At 55.3% G+C, this 15,656-nt stretch overlaps 1 protein-coding gene across 1 annotated transcript; it reads left to right on the top strand.

The window, feature by feature from the left end:
• The first annotated feature begins 8,957 nt into the window (after positions 1-8,957).
• LCN1 (lipocalin 1) lies at positions 8,958-15,066 on the top strand. Its single transcript, XM_017848562.1, is given in 8 exon segments — positions 8,958-10,301; positions 10,765-10,895; positions 12,089-12,161; positions 12,733-12,804; positions 12,807-12,849; positions 13,713-13,814; positions 14,017-14,043; positions 14,920-15,066. Coding segments are annotated over 7 exon segments (729 nt in total). The 5' UTR covers positions 8,958-10,019; the 3' UTR covers position 14,043; positions 14,920-15,066.
• Positions 15,067-15,656: the final 590 nt, after the last annotated feature.

Here is a 15,656-nt window from a genome sequence, read left to right as displayed (position 1 = left end):
TGCTGGGGGCTTCGAGCCAGCGACCTCAAAGAACGGCCATGCCAGGGAGGCCAGTGTGCATGCAGGTATTGATGTTGGCTTTCCAGGGGTGCAGTGAGCTGCATGACTGAGACCCATTTCCCCATAAAACAGCCAAGCCAGGGAGGCCAGTGTGCACGCAGGTATTGATGTTGGCTTTCCACGGGTGCAATGAGCCGCATAATGGTTTGAGGCGAGGATTTAAACGTTTGAGACAGGCATGACTTGCCACTGTTTTAAAGGTCAGATGCTGCCGTTTCAAAGATACGTCCTGTTGCTTTGCCAAGAGGCCTCATTCCGTGTTGTTGGGAATCAGCAGCCACGCTGCTCTGACGTGGCCGGTGACCGTCCCAAGCCCCCACGCCTCCCTGACCTCTCGCTACCCAGCACCACCTCTCCACGAGGCCACTCCACACCAGTCATCACTCCCCCTCCAGTGCCCACATCCCCGGCCTGTCTGCCTGTGCCTGTCCACCAGTGCCCTGTCTACAGCCACAGCTAGCTCAACCACATGTGGCGCATCCACGCCAGGCACCATGCTTCGCCTCACACTGCTGAGCCCACCTGGCCCTGCGTGGCCCACGTGGCTGGGGTACAGGCATGGGGCAGGCTTCTGTGATGGCGTCAAGGACTGGGTGCTTCCTGCCTCTCTCCTCAAGGTCCCCAGGGCTGGCTCATCCCAACTAGGTCCCCTGCTGTGGTTCTCAGATGCTCTCTGCATGTTTCTTCTCTGGGCTCCCTGGCCTATTTCAGAGCAATCACAGACCAGAGGGACTGGGCCCCATTAGATCAATCAGATGCGCCCTGGAGCGGGGAGCGTGGTCACCATCCATGAGGATGCCGGTGTGTTGGGGGAATGCAGGGAGGGGAATGGATACTGGGTGGGCCACCACCAGGCCCGACAGGGCCCTGACTTCCTGCACTAACATCGTCCCAGTGTGCACATCTGCCCAGGACCACTGGGGCCATTCTCACCTGTGGGTCTACCACATGGCCAGGAAACGCCCCCAAAATATATGACGCTCACAAGGCAAAGGCCACTTGCCCTGAAGGATGCGGGGGCCACAGAGTAGTGGAAAGCAAAGGGATGGGAGACTTATCCCCAAATCAGTTACACACCTGACGGCAGCCCAGTCACAATCCCTGGGGCGGTTTCTTTTCTTTCCTATGGAGGGGGTGACTGTAGACAAATTGCATTTTTTTCTTACAAATGTATAATTGTCTGAAATGCAAATATACCATGTTCCGTTTAGGGCAAGTAGCCTCTTCTGATGTTGAGTCTACAAATAATCAGAAAGCACTGAAAATTCAAAAGCCAGAGTTAAATTCCTCAGCAGCGCTTGGGTATGCAGTGGGGTCCATGACAGATGCTGAAACTGTGGGCTCCAAAGGCCAACACAGGAAGGAAGGAGAGAGCCTCAGAGGAGGGGGAAGGTCGGACCGGGTCCACCCCTGGCGTGGCGCCCTCAGCCCTTCTCAGCTCCCAGTGCCGCTTAACATTGCTGGCGGGTGTGAGCCGGGGTCGTGCAGCCTCTGAGCGAGCTCGGCCCCTTACTCACCGTTTCCAGCCTCACCTTCCTTCCCGTGAGAGGGGCACGAGGATAACACCTCCCTCGTGGAAGTGCAAGGCTGGTACAGGCTTTAGCCACATCTCTGAGCCCTTTCACCAGCAGGGACTCACCGAACCAAAGAGCTGCACAGAACATTAGCATCCACCCCCACCCCAGAGAGGGACTTCCTGGAGCTCACCTGGGGGAGGGTGTGTGTGCAGGTGGGAGGACGGGGAACGTGGCCTCCCTCCACGTGGTTCGTGATCTGAAGGCCCCACCTCAGACATCTCCAGCCTCTCAGGTGGCAGCTGCCTGAGTGGTGGGTGGTATCTGGGGCCAGGAGACCTGATTCTGCCTGGCTGGGCCTCAGTTTCCCAGGAGATGACTTGGACAGAGTAACACCGCCCCCTCTCTGTGGCACCTGGCTTGGGACTCCCTCCCTCCCTCCCCGCTGCTCTTCCTTCTCCTTATTCCTGGGGTCTTCCAGGAAAGTGCCAATCCCGGAGTAAGATTTGAAGGGGCAGTTCCTGCGCTGGCCTCAAGCCCTCTGTGTACCCCTTCCCCAGGTGCAGAGCGAGGGCGTCCGGTCCTCCAGGAGAAGAGCTAGCCTAGGAGCTTAGTGTGTTCCCCGTGTCACGGGGCCTCTTCCACCCCCTGGCTCATGGACCCCATGCCGGCCGCACTGCCTGCCACTTCCCTCCAGGAACCAGCCTTCTGGAAGGGGGATGTTGAGCCCATGAGGAGCTCCATGAGTGGGGAAGCAGGTGGGGATGGCCGTGTCCACAGCATCATCTTGGCAGCTGATGGGCAGGAGGACAGGTCCAGGCAGCCTCCAGGCACGTTCCTGTTTGTGTGACATTCACCGTGACATGGTGCATACTGTGGCACACAGGGTCCTGTGTTCAGATAAGCCAGGGCCTCGGAGGAACTCAGGCAGAAGAGCGAGCCGGAACACAAACACAGCGCGACCTTTCCCGGGAAGGAGGCCCTCCACAAATGCGCCCTGGGCCCCCTGCCATGCCCTGGGCCCCCATGGCCAAGTGCCCCTCTCTTCCACCACCTGCGACTCCGCTCAGCCCAGTTGAGCCCCAAGAGCCTCTGCTGAGCCCCGGAAGGGCGAGGGAGCCTGGGTGGCCAGAGAGGGCCGAGGCCTGTCAGGATGACTGGGCTCCTTCAGGACAGGCACCCACCTGTGACGGGGACGTGCAGGGACCGCTGTGGCTGCCCTGGCCCAAGACACCCCGGAGGCCAGATGGGCAGGGCCCCTTCTTCCTGGAGGAGGTGGGACTAGGCTGGGTTTTGAAGGATGGCAGCAGCCGGGTGGACGCAGGGCACGGACAGAGGCCATGCGGGCCTAAAACACACAGACTCAGGCGGGCAGGAACTTCGAGGTCAAATCCCGGAGCCCTCGGAGGGGACTCAGGAAATCGGATGCTCAGTGGGGGGCAGAGTTTGGAGCCTCGGCCTTGGGGCAGGAGGTGGAGTATCCAGCAGAGGGGCTGCTGCCCACCACGGCTGTCCTTGCCCTTGGTTTTGGTCCCGGGGAAGTGCAGGGCACAAGAGAGATGCCACAAGGCCCTTGGGTGTCCTTCCTGTGGCTTCCTTCGGTCCCAGGTGGGTGTAAGGAAGGAGACCACTACTACTCCTGCTGCCCTCCTCTCCCGACCTTGCCTAGTTCACAAGACAGGAGGAAAGAGAGAAAGCAAAAAGTTAGAAAGAAACAAAAGTAAGATAAATGGCCAGACGACCTTGGCACCACCACCCAGCCCTAGGAGTTAAAAAACGTAATAATAATAACATCAACTTCTGACCTAAACTACTTGTGTCATCTGTAAATTCCAGACACTGTATGAAAAAAAGCATGTATGTAAAACTTTCTGTTCTGTTAGCTGATGCATGTAGCCCCCAGTCACGTTTCCCACGCTTGCTCGATTTATCACGACCCTTTCACGTGGACCCCTTAAAGTTGTAAGCCTTTAAAAGGCCAAGGATTTCTTTTCGGGGAGCTCGGTTCTTTCGACGCAAGTCTGCCAATGCTCCTGGCCGAATAAAAAGCCTCTTCCTTCTTTAATCCAGTGTCTGAGGAGCTTTGTCTGTGGCTCGTCCTGCTGTAGGTGACACATCTATGCCACCGCATCCACGCAAGACGCTCTGTTAGAAAAAAGACAGGAAGGAAACGGTTCCAACTTGCAAGTGAGTCACTGGGGAGGTGGGATTGGAATGATTTTACTCCCCTCTTTCAGCTTTCTAAGATTTATAACAAGTGTGCATCCTTTAAACGCGTGTCAGGAAGCGACTCCACGAGAGCCTTGTGTCTGGGCAGGAAGAATCCCAGGATTCCCTGGTTTTACTCGTTTGAGTGCCAGCCTCCAGGAGACAGGGCGAGGGGCTGCTCATTCTCCGTGACCAGGCAGCCACTCTGCCTTTGTCTCATGGGTGGTCAGTGGGGTGGCTGAAAGGCTCCCGTGTTCCTCTAGCCCAGGGGATCCGAGCAGCCTGACCGTCACCGTCTCTCTGTAGCCTAGTCAGTGGCCCAGCAGTGGACAGAGGCCCTGCAGGCCACCGAGGAGGACGGAGCCCAGGGACAGAGGAGGAGCCACAGTGCGGGGGGTCCAGGCCCTGCCCACACCCACAGCCCCACCCTCGGGACACCACAACCCCTGCACCCTGTGTGCTTGCCTTGGGGCATTTGCTTTTCAAACTCCAGGAAAAAATATTGACAGTAACGTGGGAGTAGCAACAATCCAAATAAAAGAACGTGCAATTCACGCGACCTCCCTTCCTCATGATTTGCAGGTACCAGCACATCGGGCACTTTCTCCGTGGTGCGCTGTCCTAATCCTGACTATTTCAGTGCCCAGAAACAAGCCGAGAATAAAAATACCCGTCACCCATGCCCGGCATTAGAAAATCTCCTTGGTATATATTCAGATTATTTTAAAAGGAAATTAAACTCGCAGATATAGCCAGAAGTAGATGGATTTTGTAGGGCTTAAAATATACGTAAAATTTAGGGGTTACTATAAATAATAATAGCAATATGAATCGAAATTAGATAGGAAAATAAAATATTTATGTGAAGTGATAAAAGATCACAAAGCTCACACATGAAAAAGCTGATAGGTGCACTAAACATCATCAAATGGAAGAAACAAACAAGATTTGATTAGTTACTCCCTGGCATCCCTCTATCAAACTTATTTTTTCTATATCTCTTGGCTGCTACCCCTTGATTATTGCTTCCTATGAAAATGATTTCCTGGCCGGGCGCGGTGGCTCACACCTGTAATCCCAGCACTTTGGGAGGCCGAGGCAGGTGGATCACGAGGTCAGGAGATCAAGACCATCCTGGCTAACACGCTGAAACCCCGTCTCTACTAAAAATACAAAAAAATTAGCTGGGCATGGTGGTGGCACCTGTAGTCCCAGCTACTCAGGAGGCTGAGGCAGGACGATGGCATGAACCCGGAAGGCGGAGCTTGCAGTGAGCCGAGATCGCACCACTGCACTCCAACCCGGGCGACAGAGCAAAGACTCTGACTCAAAAAAAAAGATTTCCTGTAAATAGAATAGAAAGATAACTCAGCCTTCCCTTTGACGTGAGGTTCAGATTAGATTCTCATCATCAGTTGGGGGCAGCATGACACACGTGGCCACCGTCATGGATGTGTGTGTGGTGATGTTGCCATGGGCGTCTGCCCCGTAAGCAGCGGCTCTGATCAATTCTCCTTTGCGAGGTGGCCACCAAAGGAGCGCAGAGCTGGCTGGGGCATTCGTGCATGTTCATGACTGAGAACTTTTCACACAGAGAGGACTTCTGTCCTGACGTCTTTATTGTATAATAGATGCTTTTAAGGCTGTAGACTTGAAGTTTATATTTCTCGTTATGTAACACTCTGTTCATTGTTTTTTAGTTTATTGCCTTGTATGTACAAAGGGCAGGCTCTACTGTGTTGGTTCTGTGAAATTCCCCATGTTGCCTGGTATGTGGCCTACTTTAAAACTATTCAGGCCAGGTGTGGTGGCTCAATCCTGTAATCCCAGCACTTTGGGAGGCCGAGATGGGCGGATCACGAGGTCAGGAGATCAAGACCATCCTGGCTAACACGGTGAAACCCCGTCTCTACTAAAAAAAAAATACAAAAAACTACCCGGGCGACGTGGCGGGTGCCTGTAGTCCCAGCTACTCGGGAGGCTGAGGCAGGAGAATGACATAAGCCCGGGAGGCGGAGCTTGTAGTGAACTGAGATCAGGCCACTGCACTCCAGCCTGGGTGACAGAGCGAGACTCTGTCTCAAAAAAAAAAAAAAAAACTATTCTATGTGTCCTTAAGAAGAATTAACAATTAAGAATTGTTCACTGTAACAATTATAACAATATAATTGTTTAGCTGTTGAGGCAGTATCTTTGTATACTTTACAATTTTGGTTCCAAATCTTCGACATTGGTGTGAACTTTTAAAACCCTCGGCCTCTGTTTCTAATGGAGAAGTGCTGGCGTCTCCCTTTCCGACTGGATTTGACCCCTTTGTTCTTCAGTCTGTTTTGGCTTCTTGCATTTTGATGCAGTATGCCTTCAGATTCATGAATTGTGATTGTGCTTCAGATTCATCTTCTTGTGATTGTGCTTTTGTTTTCATGTTGGCCCCCTTTTCATCTATACTGATGAAAAATAAATCATGTTTTTGTCTAACAATCTTCTTTATGTATTTTGAACATGTATTATCCCTGCCCACCCCTTTCCACTTTCCTCTTTCCATACGTCACTATTCTCCTGTGCTTAACATGCATCTTTTGGTTCAGATGAACCCATGCATGTGGGCACAAGTGTGTTTTGTGTGCATTTCGCTCTCTTTAAATATCCAGTAAAACAGAACCTTCCTCCCCCCCATCAAAGTCTGCACCATTTGTGTTTGTACTACCAGCAGGTAGTTTGCTTTGTTGACATCATTTATTCCCCTGACCTTGGTCTGCTATAGACTTGTTAAAATTCTTCCTTTCAAACTTCCTTTGATGGAAGCCAGTGAGTGGTACACGCTCCCAGTTGCTGTTGTTGTTGTTGTTTAATTTTATTGCTCAAGGTTATATATTATTTTATTTTGTATTTTTTGAGATGTAGTCTTGCTCGTTGCCAGCCTGGAGTGCAGTGTCCGGCAGCTCAGCCTCACTGCAGCTCCGCCTTCCGGGTTTACGCCCCCATTCTCCGGCCTCACCTCCCGCAGGCTGAACTACAGGACCCGCCACCTCGCCCAGCTAGTTTTTGTATTTCTGTTTGTTAGTGCGTAGATAGAGATGGGGTTTCACCGTGTTAGCCAGAGAATGGGTCTCGGTTCTCCGCTGACCTCAGTGAATCCGCCCGTCCGGCCTCCCAAAGTGCTGGGATTACAGGGCTTGAGGCACCGCGCCTGGCCTATTATTTTTTTTGAGATGGCAGTCTGCTCTGTTGCCCAGGCTGGGCCAATGGCATGATCTCGCTCACTGCAAACCTCCGCCTCCCAGGTTCAAGCGCTTCTGTCCTGCCTTAGCCTCAAACAACAAAAACCTGGCTAGCCTGGGGAAGTTACGGGCCCATCAACCAATGCCCACTGAGTTGATATTTCCGTCAAAGAAGTAGGAGCTATTGACTAAAGAAAATTTGTATTTTCTAAGGGTAGTCAAGCCCCAAGTTTCAATGCTGGTGCAAGCCTAGGTCTCGAGCTCACAACACCTCACCCTTGAGCCTCCAAGTGATTGGTATTACAGGACATCAAGGTGCCAGCCACACAACACGCTGCACCTCAGTGCTACTCTTTACATGTCCCCAAGAATCGTCACTTATTATTGACTTCAAGAGGTTATGAATAAGTTGTGCAGATAAACTGTATCAAAAGGTAAACTGATCCCTCTGGGACTATTAAATGACGTTACCTCTAAATATGTCTTACTCGGAAAGGAGCATTGCAATATCTGAGAAAGTGACGCCATCAAGCTAGAACACCGGCGTTTTTATGGCTACGTACTTGTCTCTTCTATTCTGAGCGGTTTTGACTTTTTTCTAATTGCTCTGGATGTTCATCCGCCTGCATGTAAATATTGTACAATACGGAAGGCGATTTCTCTCTGGTTCTGGTCAATTATAGATCGGGGGTCTCGCGTACATTTTATCTCAATTTCTGAAGAAATTCTATCCGCTCATATACATCCTTTGTTGATCAGTAGGCACCTGGTGTTTTGTCTTGTATGGAACAGAACCATGATCTGTTTATATTGAAAGCCCGCAATTGAACCCTCTAATTGCTCTCAGATGTCGCAATATAACTTCTAGATGCATAGATGTGGCATGTGCCTGAAGATGTGTGCTATGTGACTGACCCTGTCGGGTCATGTAATGTATGCAACTCCGATGTAATGTCGAACATGTCTATGCCTGCGTGGTGTGATGTATCTGTGATAGTATAATCGATGTGTGACGGTAGATAGAGGTGTGAGGTGTTGACATCGCTATGTGTTACACATGCCTTATTGTGTGCCATGTCCGTAGAGCAATGCACTGCATGCATATGACCATCAACACAAACTGTGTGTGATGGTGATGTTATCTTGATGATACATGTCGTGATACGTGTGTGTAATGCAATGTGTGTATGTGAACAATCTGAACTACCATGGGCACGTGTGCACGTGTGTGTACATGTGTGTATGTGTGTATGCATGTGTGTGTGTGTGTGTGTGTATGTGTGTGTGTGTGTGTCTGTGTGTGTGTTGTGTTTTCAGAGCTGCTGCACTCTGATTGGTTTCCTCCACTCATTTTATTCCTAGCTCCAGGCTGGAGACTGAATCTATCTGTAACACCTCAATTTCTCCTTCAAATTTTCCTGTCTTCATTGATATTGTTAGTACTATCTTCCATGACACTAAGTCTCTTTTCTATTATGTCAAGTCTGGAATTTAACCTGTCTATTGAGTTTTTCATTCACTTTATTATTCATCTTCAAGATTTGTAATTATTTCTATTTTGTCTCTCCTTGTTTCTTATATTCTGGCCAGTTCTAATTTTATACTTTATATTTTTTAAATCTCTAGGCATCTTGATCATACTCCTGCAGTCTTTTTTTTTTTTTTCTTTGAGACGGAGTCTCGCTCTGTCGCCCCGGGCTGGAGTGCAGTGGCCGGATCTCAGCTCACTGCAAGCTCTGCCTCCCAGGTTCACACTATTCTCCTGCCTCAGCCTCCCAAGTAGCTGGGACTACAGGCACCCGCCACCTCGCCCGGCTAGTTTTTTGTATTTTTTAGTAGAGACGGGGTTTCACCGTGTTAGCCAGGATGGTCTCGATCTCCTGACCTCGTGATCCACCCGTCTCGGCCTCCCAAAGTGCTGGGATTACAGGCTTGAGCCACCGCGCCCGGCCACTCCTGCAGTCTTAACGTGTGTGTCAGACTTTCCTTGGCTGATGTAAGTTCCTGTACCAATTGCTCATTTTTAGCCTGCCTTTCTTAGTGTGGGTTTCCTTGGGTAATTTGGAACCTGGCCTTGCTCAGTTCAAGGTGAGGATATTGTGTCTCTGCATTTCTGCCTTTCTCCACTATCTTGTTGTCATTGTCCTCCGTCTAACAGTGTTTCGTAGCCTCTGCCCTGGGTCCCAGGCTTCTGCTCTGCAGTGATGGGGAGGATGTCACAGATAAAGTCACCCTTTCCAAGGATGGCTTGTCTCAGCTTCTGCTCTCCAGGCTGTGTCGATGTCCTCTTGCCTTCCTATGCCCACAGAGTTCCACTAAGTTATAAGAAGTAACAGCCCTGGGATGTGTCAGGAAGGGTTTCTCAGCCTCCTTTCTGGAGTCAGGGAAGCCGCTCCCATCACTCCCAGGAGCTGGACCCAGGCCCTCTCTGCCTGCCTTGGGACTTGGGGCTGACAGGCCCCTGCCTCTGCCCCATCACCAGCCTGTGCTTCTCCTCCACTCCTGGTTTCATGTGAGTGTGTGTGTGTGTGCGCATGTATATATGTGCACACATGCATACACACACACACACCTGTCTTGATCTTCTGTCTGTCTGACCTATTGCTGCTCTGTGTGTGGGGCAGAGCAGTTCCTTATTGCACACCGTGCTCAGGAGTGTGAACACCCTCTTTAAATGCACACGGTACCGTGTTCACACAGGAGGGTCCCTCTTTTTTCCATGATGAATCTGAGGCCAAGTAACCTGCCTAGAGATGCAGGAATTTCAGCCGAGACCCAAGCCCATGGGCCTCAGACTCCAATCTGCAATCCCTTTGGCAGTGTGCACATCAGTGCGTGTGGGATGGTTGGAGGGTGCCTGTTACTGCTGCACACGTCCCCACCAGGAGGTCTGCACGCCCTTCACTCCCTTCAGTTTCCTCCCAGGTGAAATCTGCAAACCTGCTCCTCTGGACCTGGTCCTGTCCGGATGATCCTCTGGGATTAACAAGCTGTTATTCAACAGCCTCCAACAACAATGGCACGTTATCTGCTCCACTGCAGAACTGGCCGTGGTTTGCATCCAGGAAGGGATTGGTCAGTCACCTGTGCCAGGTCCCTGGGGGACCCTGAGCCCAGTGGTATAAAGGGCGGCTGTGGGAGGAGTGGCACAGCCTCTCCCAGCCCCAGCAAGCGACCTGTCAGGCAGCCGTGGACTCAGACCCCAGAGATGAAGGCCCTGCTCCTGGCCATCAGCCTCAGCCTCATTGCTGCCCTGCAGGCCCACCACCTCCTGGCCTCAGACGAGGAGATTCAGGATGTGAGGCCGGGATGGGAAGGGTGGGCTGGAGGGGGCATGGGGTGAGGTTGAGACTGGATGGAGACCCCATCCCTCCCCCATCCAAGGAGACCCTCATTTTTGGGTTGGGTGTTAAAGTCCTGCCCCGAGGGAATGATGAGATGGGGCAGTAGGGGTCTGGGCTGGTCGGGGAGGGAGTGCAGGGGCACAGAGGGGGCAGGACTGGGAGGGTGGGGGTCTGGCTGACTTCACTTCTCCCTTGGGGGTGAGGGCTCCTGTGGTCCTGGCTGACTTGTAGGGGCTGGAGCCACCTTCGGGTGGGCCTGGCGAGGGTGCTGGGTGTTTTCTGGGTGGGTTAGATTGGGGAATGCTCCCCGTCTCCAGCCCTCGGGGTGCAGTAGAGTCTGGGGGCTGCAGGCCAGGGAAGAGTAGGGGAGGCTCTGGAGCGGTCGGCCTGAGCCTGATAGAGAGGAACTTTCTCCAGGTGTCAGGGACGTGGTATCTGAAGGCCATGACGGTGGACAGGGAGCTCCCTGAGATGAATCTGGAATCGGTGACACCCATGACTCTCACAATCCTGGAAGGGGGCAACCTGGAAGCCAAGGCCACCATGCTGTGAGTGTCTGCCAGCTGCTGGGCAGCCTGCAACCTGGTCTAGGGCCTTCCCTTTCCCCACCCAGGAGAGCTCTGGTGCTGGGGAGGTGGGCAGACCTGCTGGGAGGCCCCTCTCAGCCCCGCCTGCAATGTTCGAGGGCAAACTGTACCACTGAGGTGCCTTGGCTGGAGGGGGCCTGAGGGGACAGAGGCACCGGATCAGATCTTGTGGGCTACCAGTGGCAGCTCTGGGTACCACCCACCTCCTCCTCCGACTAGGGAATGTCTGGTGACGTGCAGGCCTCTTTGGGAAAAGGTGTTTACCCCCCCCAACCAGAGTCTGAGATGGCAGGCAGGGCCCGCAGACCCTAGACTCGCAGTCCTGGCAGTAAACTTCTGCTTTGGAGAAGTGCAGGGATGGGGCTTGCAGAATGACGAAGAGGGGGCAGAGGACGCCATGGAGAAGACCCCCTTGAAGTCCCTGCATAGAGCTCACCTGTGCTGCTTCCACCCACATGGCTCACATCTTTGACCGCCCACCTGTGTGATTCACCCACGTGGCTCCCACCTGCACAACTGTGTGGTTTAACCCCTGTGGCTCCCTCCTGAGTGGCTCCCCCCTGAGTGGTTCCCTCTTGAGTGGTTCCCTCCTGAGTGGCTCCCTCCTGAGTGGTTCCCTCTTGAGTGGCTCCCTCCTGAGTGACATGCAGTGCCTGTGCTCCGGTCCTGGGGGCTGACCCTTAGGAAGTCACTGACCCTGGCAACGACCCCGATTTTTTTTTTTCCAAAAGCCCCTAACTGAACCTTTCCCTCTCTGGGCCAGATGATGATGGATGTGGGGCTTGTCCCTGAATGTCTCCAAAAGGAAGAATGCAGCTGGCGGGATGAGGCTCAGGCCCACGCCACAGGCACTGCCTGCAAACCAGGCGGCCTGGGTCCCTCTGGCAGGAAATGTGTTGGGGGTGGAGGGGTTGGAAAGGCAGCCACCAGGAGGAGTGGTGCAGAGTTCCTGGCCACCTTGGGAGACCCCGGGAACTGCCACATGTGACCCGAAGGGGCCGCTGGTGCTTGGGTCTGAGATGCAGAGAAGCACCCTCCTCTATGGGCCTGTGGCAGACTCGGGGCCACCTTTGCAGGGCATTGCAGCGTGGTTGCTCCAGGGCCAGGGGAGGCACAGGCCAGGGCCACTTTGCCAGGGGGCTTCTGTTTTCCAGGATAAACGGCCAGTGCCAGGAGGTGAAGGTCGTCCTGGAGAAAACTGACGAGCCGGGAAAATACACCGCCAGTGAGTCCTGGAGCCTGAGCCACAGCCTGAACTCGAACACATGCTGGAATTGGGGGGGCAGCCAGTGCCTTTTTGGGGTGGCCTTTTGGCCTGCTGCCCCTGACTCCACTAAAAGCCCACTCTCCTCTCCCACTGGTCAATTTGCGTTAGAGACTTGAATACCTGACCCCAGACACCAGGTGTGACGGGTTTATTCCGGGGCGGACCCTCAGGGCTTTCCCTGTAGCCCTGGCTGTGGCTCCGGCAGGGCCAGGAACAGAGTCGTATCTGGCTGCGGGGTGCTGCACCCCAACTCCCACCTCCGCAGACCTCATACCCAGAGGAACCCCTGGTGACTCACTGGTTTGGGATGTGGCCGCCTCTCGGGTGCATCAGGTTCCTGGGAAGTGGGGGTCCCATGGCCTGGGGCTCAGGCCTGGTGGGGAACCTGGGTCGGAGAGCTCTGGGAGGCTGGGAGGAGAGGAAGGCTGGGGCGGGGCTTGCTGGGCCGGGTGCCGGCACCCTGTCCGGGATCCTCTCCTGAAGGCCCGGTGGCCCTACTTCAGGACTGTGCTGCTGTCGCTTCTGCCACGGGGCGGCAAGCAGCATGACACACATCACCGATCACACGTGAAGGACCACCTACATGCTTATTACTGTGAGGGCGCAGCTGGCACGGGAAAGCCGATCGCGAGGGATTGAAGCTTGTGGGTAGTCCCCGCACCCCCACCCCTGCAGCCAAGCCTCCCACGCCGCCCTCCTGCCTCCCACGGCCTCCTGCAGGCCCTCCCCTTCCCCCACCGGGAGAAGGCCAGTGGGACCCAAGAACGCCGCTGCAGTTTCCTTAGGACGAGTTTTTCCTGATAAAGGCCCCAAATTCCCCCCTGGAGTTCAAGATTTTTGGATGTCCGCGGCCTAAAGGTCTCTGCAGCGGGCAGCAGGAACGGAAGCCGCGGCTGACGGCGCAGGGGCTCAGAGGTCACCACGTGTCCCAGTGCAGGCCAGGCCCTCCCCCGGGGCAGCTCCTGCGTCAATCCTTGAGCGCGTTCCTGCGGGGTGGTCCAGCGGGGAGGGAGGGATGTGAGCAGGAGTCTGTGTGGAAAGAATGTTCCAGCTCCCAGTGTTGAATTCCGGATGCTGTGGCTGCCACAGACAGTGACGTGTCAGCGCCATCCCTGTCTGAGGTCGAGGCCCGTGAAGGCTCCTGAGTTCTCCCTGGATCCAGGGGTGGGCGAATGACAGAGGAATGGGACAGGCAGTGCCCTGGTGGCCCCGAGGGGAGAGGCGCTTCCTCCAGGGTGGGCCTGTCCTGCCGTCCATCCTCACTCCGGGAGATGCCTGGGGATGGACGGAGAGCCCTTCCTGTTCTCCCAGTTCTGCTGCCTCGGGAGCCTTCTCAGCCGTGCACGGCACCCTGGTCCCACTTTGCCAGCCCGAGGGCCTCTGGATTCAAGTCCCCCTGTGGTGGGCGAGGTCCCCCTCCCCAGCCCAGCTCAGGCCTCCAGGCCAGGACAGGGTGCCGGCGACTGCCCAGTTCTGCCTCAACCACCCACATCTCGCCCTGGCACCCACAGGCAGAGACCCCGAGAACAACCTGGAAGCCTTGGAGGACTTTGAGAAGGCTGCAGGAGCCCGCGGACTCAGCTCAGAGAGCATCCTCATCCCCAGGCAGAGCGGTAGGAGGCATGGCCCTACAGAGCCCCCCATGTCCCCGCGTGGGGACATCAGCAGAGCCGCATTGCATGGGCGTGTAACTGTGCTGCGTCTAATTCTGGCTTTGTCCTTCCTGGGGTGGTGGAGCTGGTGGCTGTTGAGGGGCCCCAGTCCTGACTGCATTCCTGGGGTCTCCTGACTCACCTGTGCTTCCTTTTCCTGCAGAAACCTGCTCTCCAGGGAGCGATTAGGGTGAGTGAACAGCTTTAGAGGACATTTGAGAAAATCCAGCCTTGGGCTCCGTGGTGCTGTAAGAGGCCCTGGGGTCTCTCCCACCCACCACACTCCTACCTGGGTGGGAGACACCTCACCTAGGCCAGGCAGGTGGGAGATCTTCTCCTGAGCTGCCCGCACTTGGGCACCAGCCTCCGCTCTTGCCCTGGGAGTGACTCCTGGGAAGCTGAGAAGCCCACAGTGCTGAGCCAGCCTTTGCTGGCTGCTAGTGGAGATGGTGTCTACCCCCCAGCCCCGTGGGCGGGAGCAGGCAGGAGACTCAGGTTCCTCCTCAGCACCCCTCACCCTCAGCTGTCTTTGTGACCTCGCTTACCTGATGAGTTGCTCAAAGATTCAGCAAAGTGACAGGTGTGCCTGTGCTCGCTGTGTCAGATGGACCCCTTGCTGGCTGCACAAGGGGACCAGAGTTCGGAGACTCGCCCAAGGTGTGGGCAGAGCCAGAATCCCAGACAGCATCGCTGTCCTTCCCGCACCCTCCCCTTGGCCTGCAGTCACTCTGATGCCTCTTCACTCAGCAGGGAGCTCTGTCAGCAGGCTACGGGGGTGGTCCCTGCTCCATCTGCTCCAATCTGGAGGCTGGAGCCCCCACCTGCAGCCCCAAGAGCCCCTGTGTGCCCCTGAGATCCAGCACGTGCCCCACACCATCGCCCCCGAGAGCCCGCATGTGCCTTCCACCATAGCCCTCAAGAGCCCAGTGTGTGCCCCCACCATAGTCCCCGAGAGCCTGCATGTGGCCCCACACTGCAGCACCCAAGAGCCCGTATGTGCCCCCACGTCGCATCCCCGTCCCACCCTCCCTGTCATGGCCTCACTCACCCTCCCCCTTGTTTCTAGGGCAGGGGCACCTTGGCTCCTCAGCAAACCAAGGACAGCACCACCCAGCACCTCCGTCATTCACAGGGATATGGAAAAGCTCCCCACCCCTGCAGAACCCGGCCGGCTGCACCCCTTCCTACCACCCCCCACCTTCCCCTGGCCCTGTGCCTCCTCTCCTGGTTCTCCATAAAGAGCTTCAGCAGTTCCCAGTGACTCCGTCTGTCTGTGGGGTTCCTCAGGGTGGGGGGTGCTGGCTGGGTGCTCCTTTGGGTGCAGGGAGGGGATGGGAAGCAGGAGGAAGGACAGGGGACCAGCCTAGGCCCAGTTCTCCATGGTGGGTGCCACAGGCCAACAGTGCGAGGGGCCTGGAGGGGTCTGGCAGGGCGACTCAGCCTGAAGGTTCCGGGGTGCTTCCTGCAGGTCAGACGCCCAGGGTATCTAATGTCCCACTCCCCCCCAAAAGAAAAAGGCAGCCCAGGCCTGGTGTGTTTCCTCACCCCAACCCCAGCAAGAGAAGGGAGCACAGGCAGGCTTATTCCTCCCCTGGATCAACAGGAACCCCTCCAACTACAAGAGGCCAAGGGATCCGCTCTCCCTCCCACCAGGCCTGCGTCTCACCTCTGCACTGGGAAATACTGGGGCTGCCTGGCCTGGGGAAACCCCCCATGCCCCCAGGCAGGCCCAGCAGGAGCAGGGCAAGTCCAGCAGCCGCAGACAGGCCAAGCAGACCCAAGCGGTACCACAGAGACGGTGAA

The sequence above is a fragment of the Rhinopithecus bieti genome, unplaced genomic scaffold (genome assembly GCF_001698545.2).
Source record: "Rhinopithecus bieti isolate Rb0 unplaced genomic scaffold, ASM169854v2 scaffold_2205, whole genome shotgun sequence".
Classification (NCBI taxonomy): Eukaryota; Metazoa; Chordata; class Mammalia; order Primates; family Cercopithecidae; genus Rhinopithecus; species Rhinopithecus bieti.
This window is presented reverse-complemented; position numbering and strand designations above follow the sequence as displayed.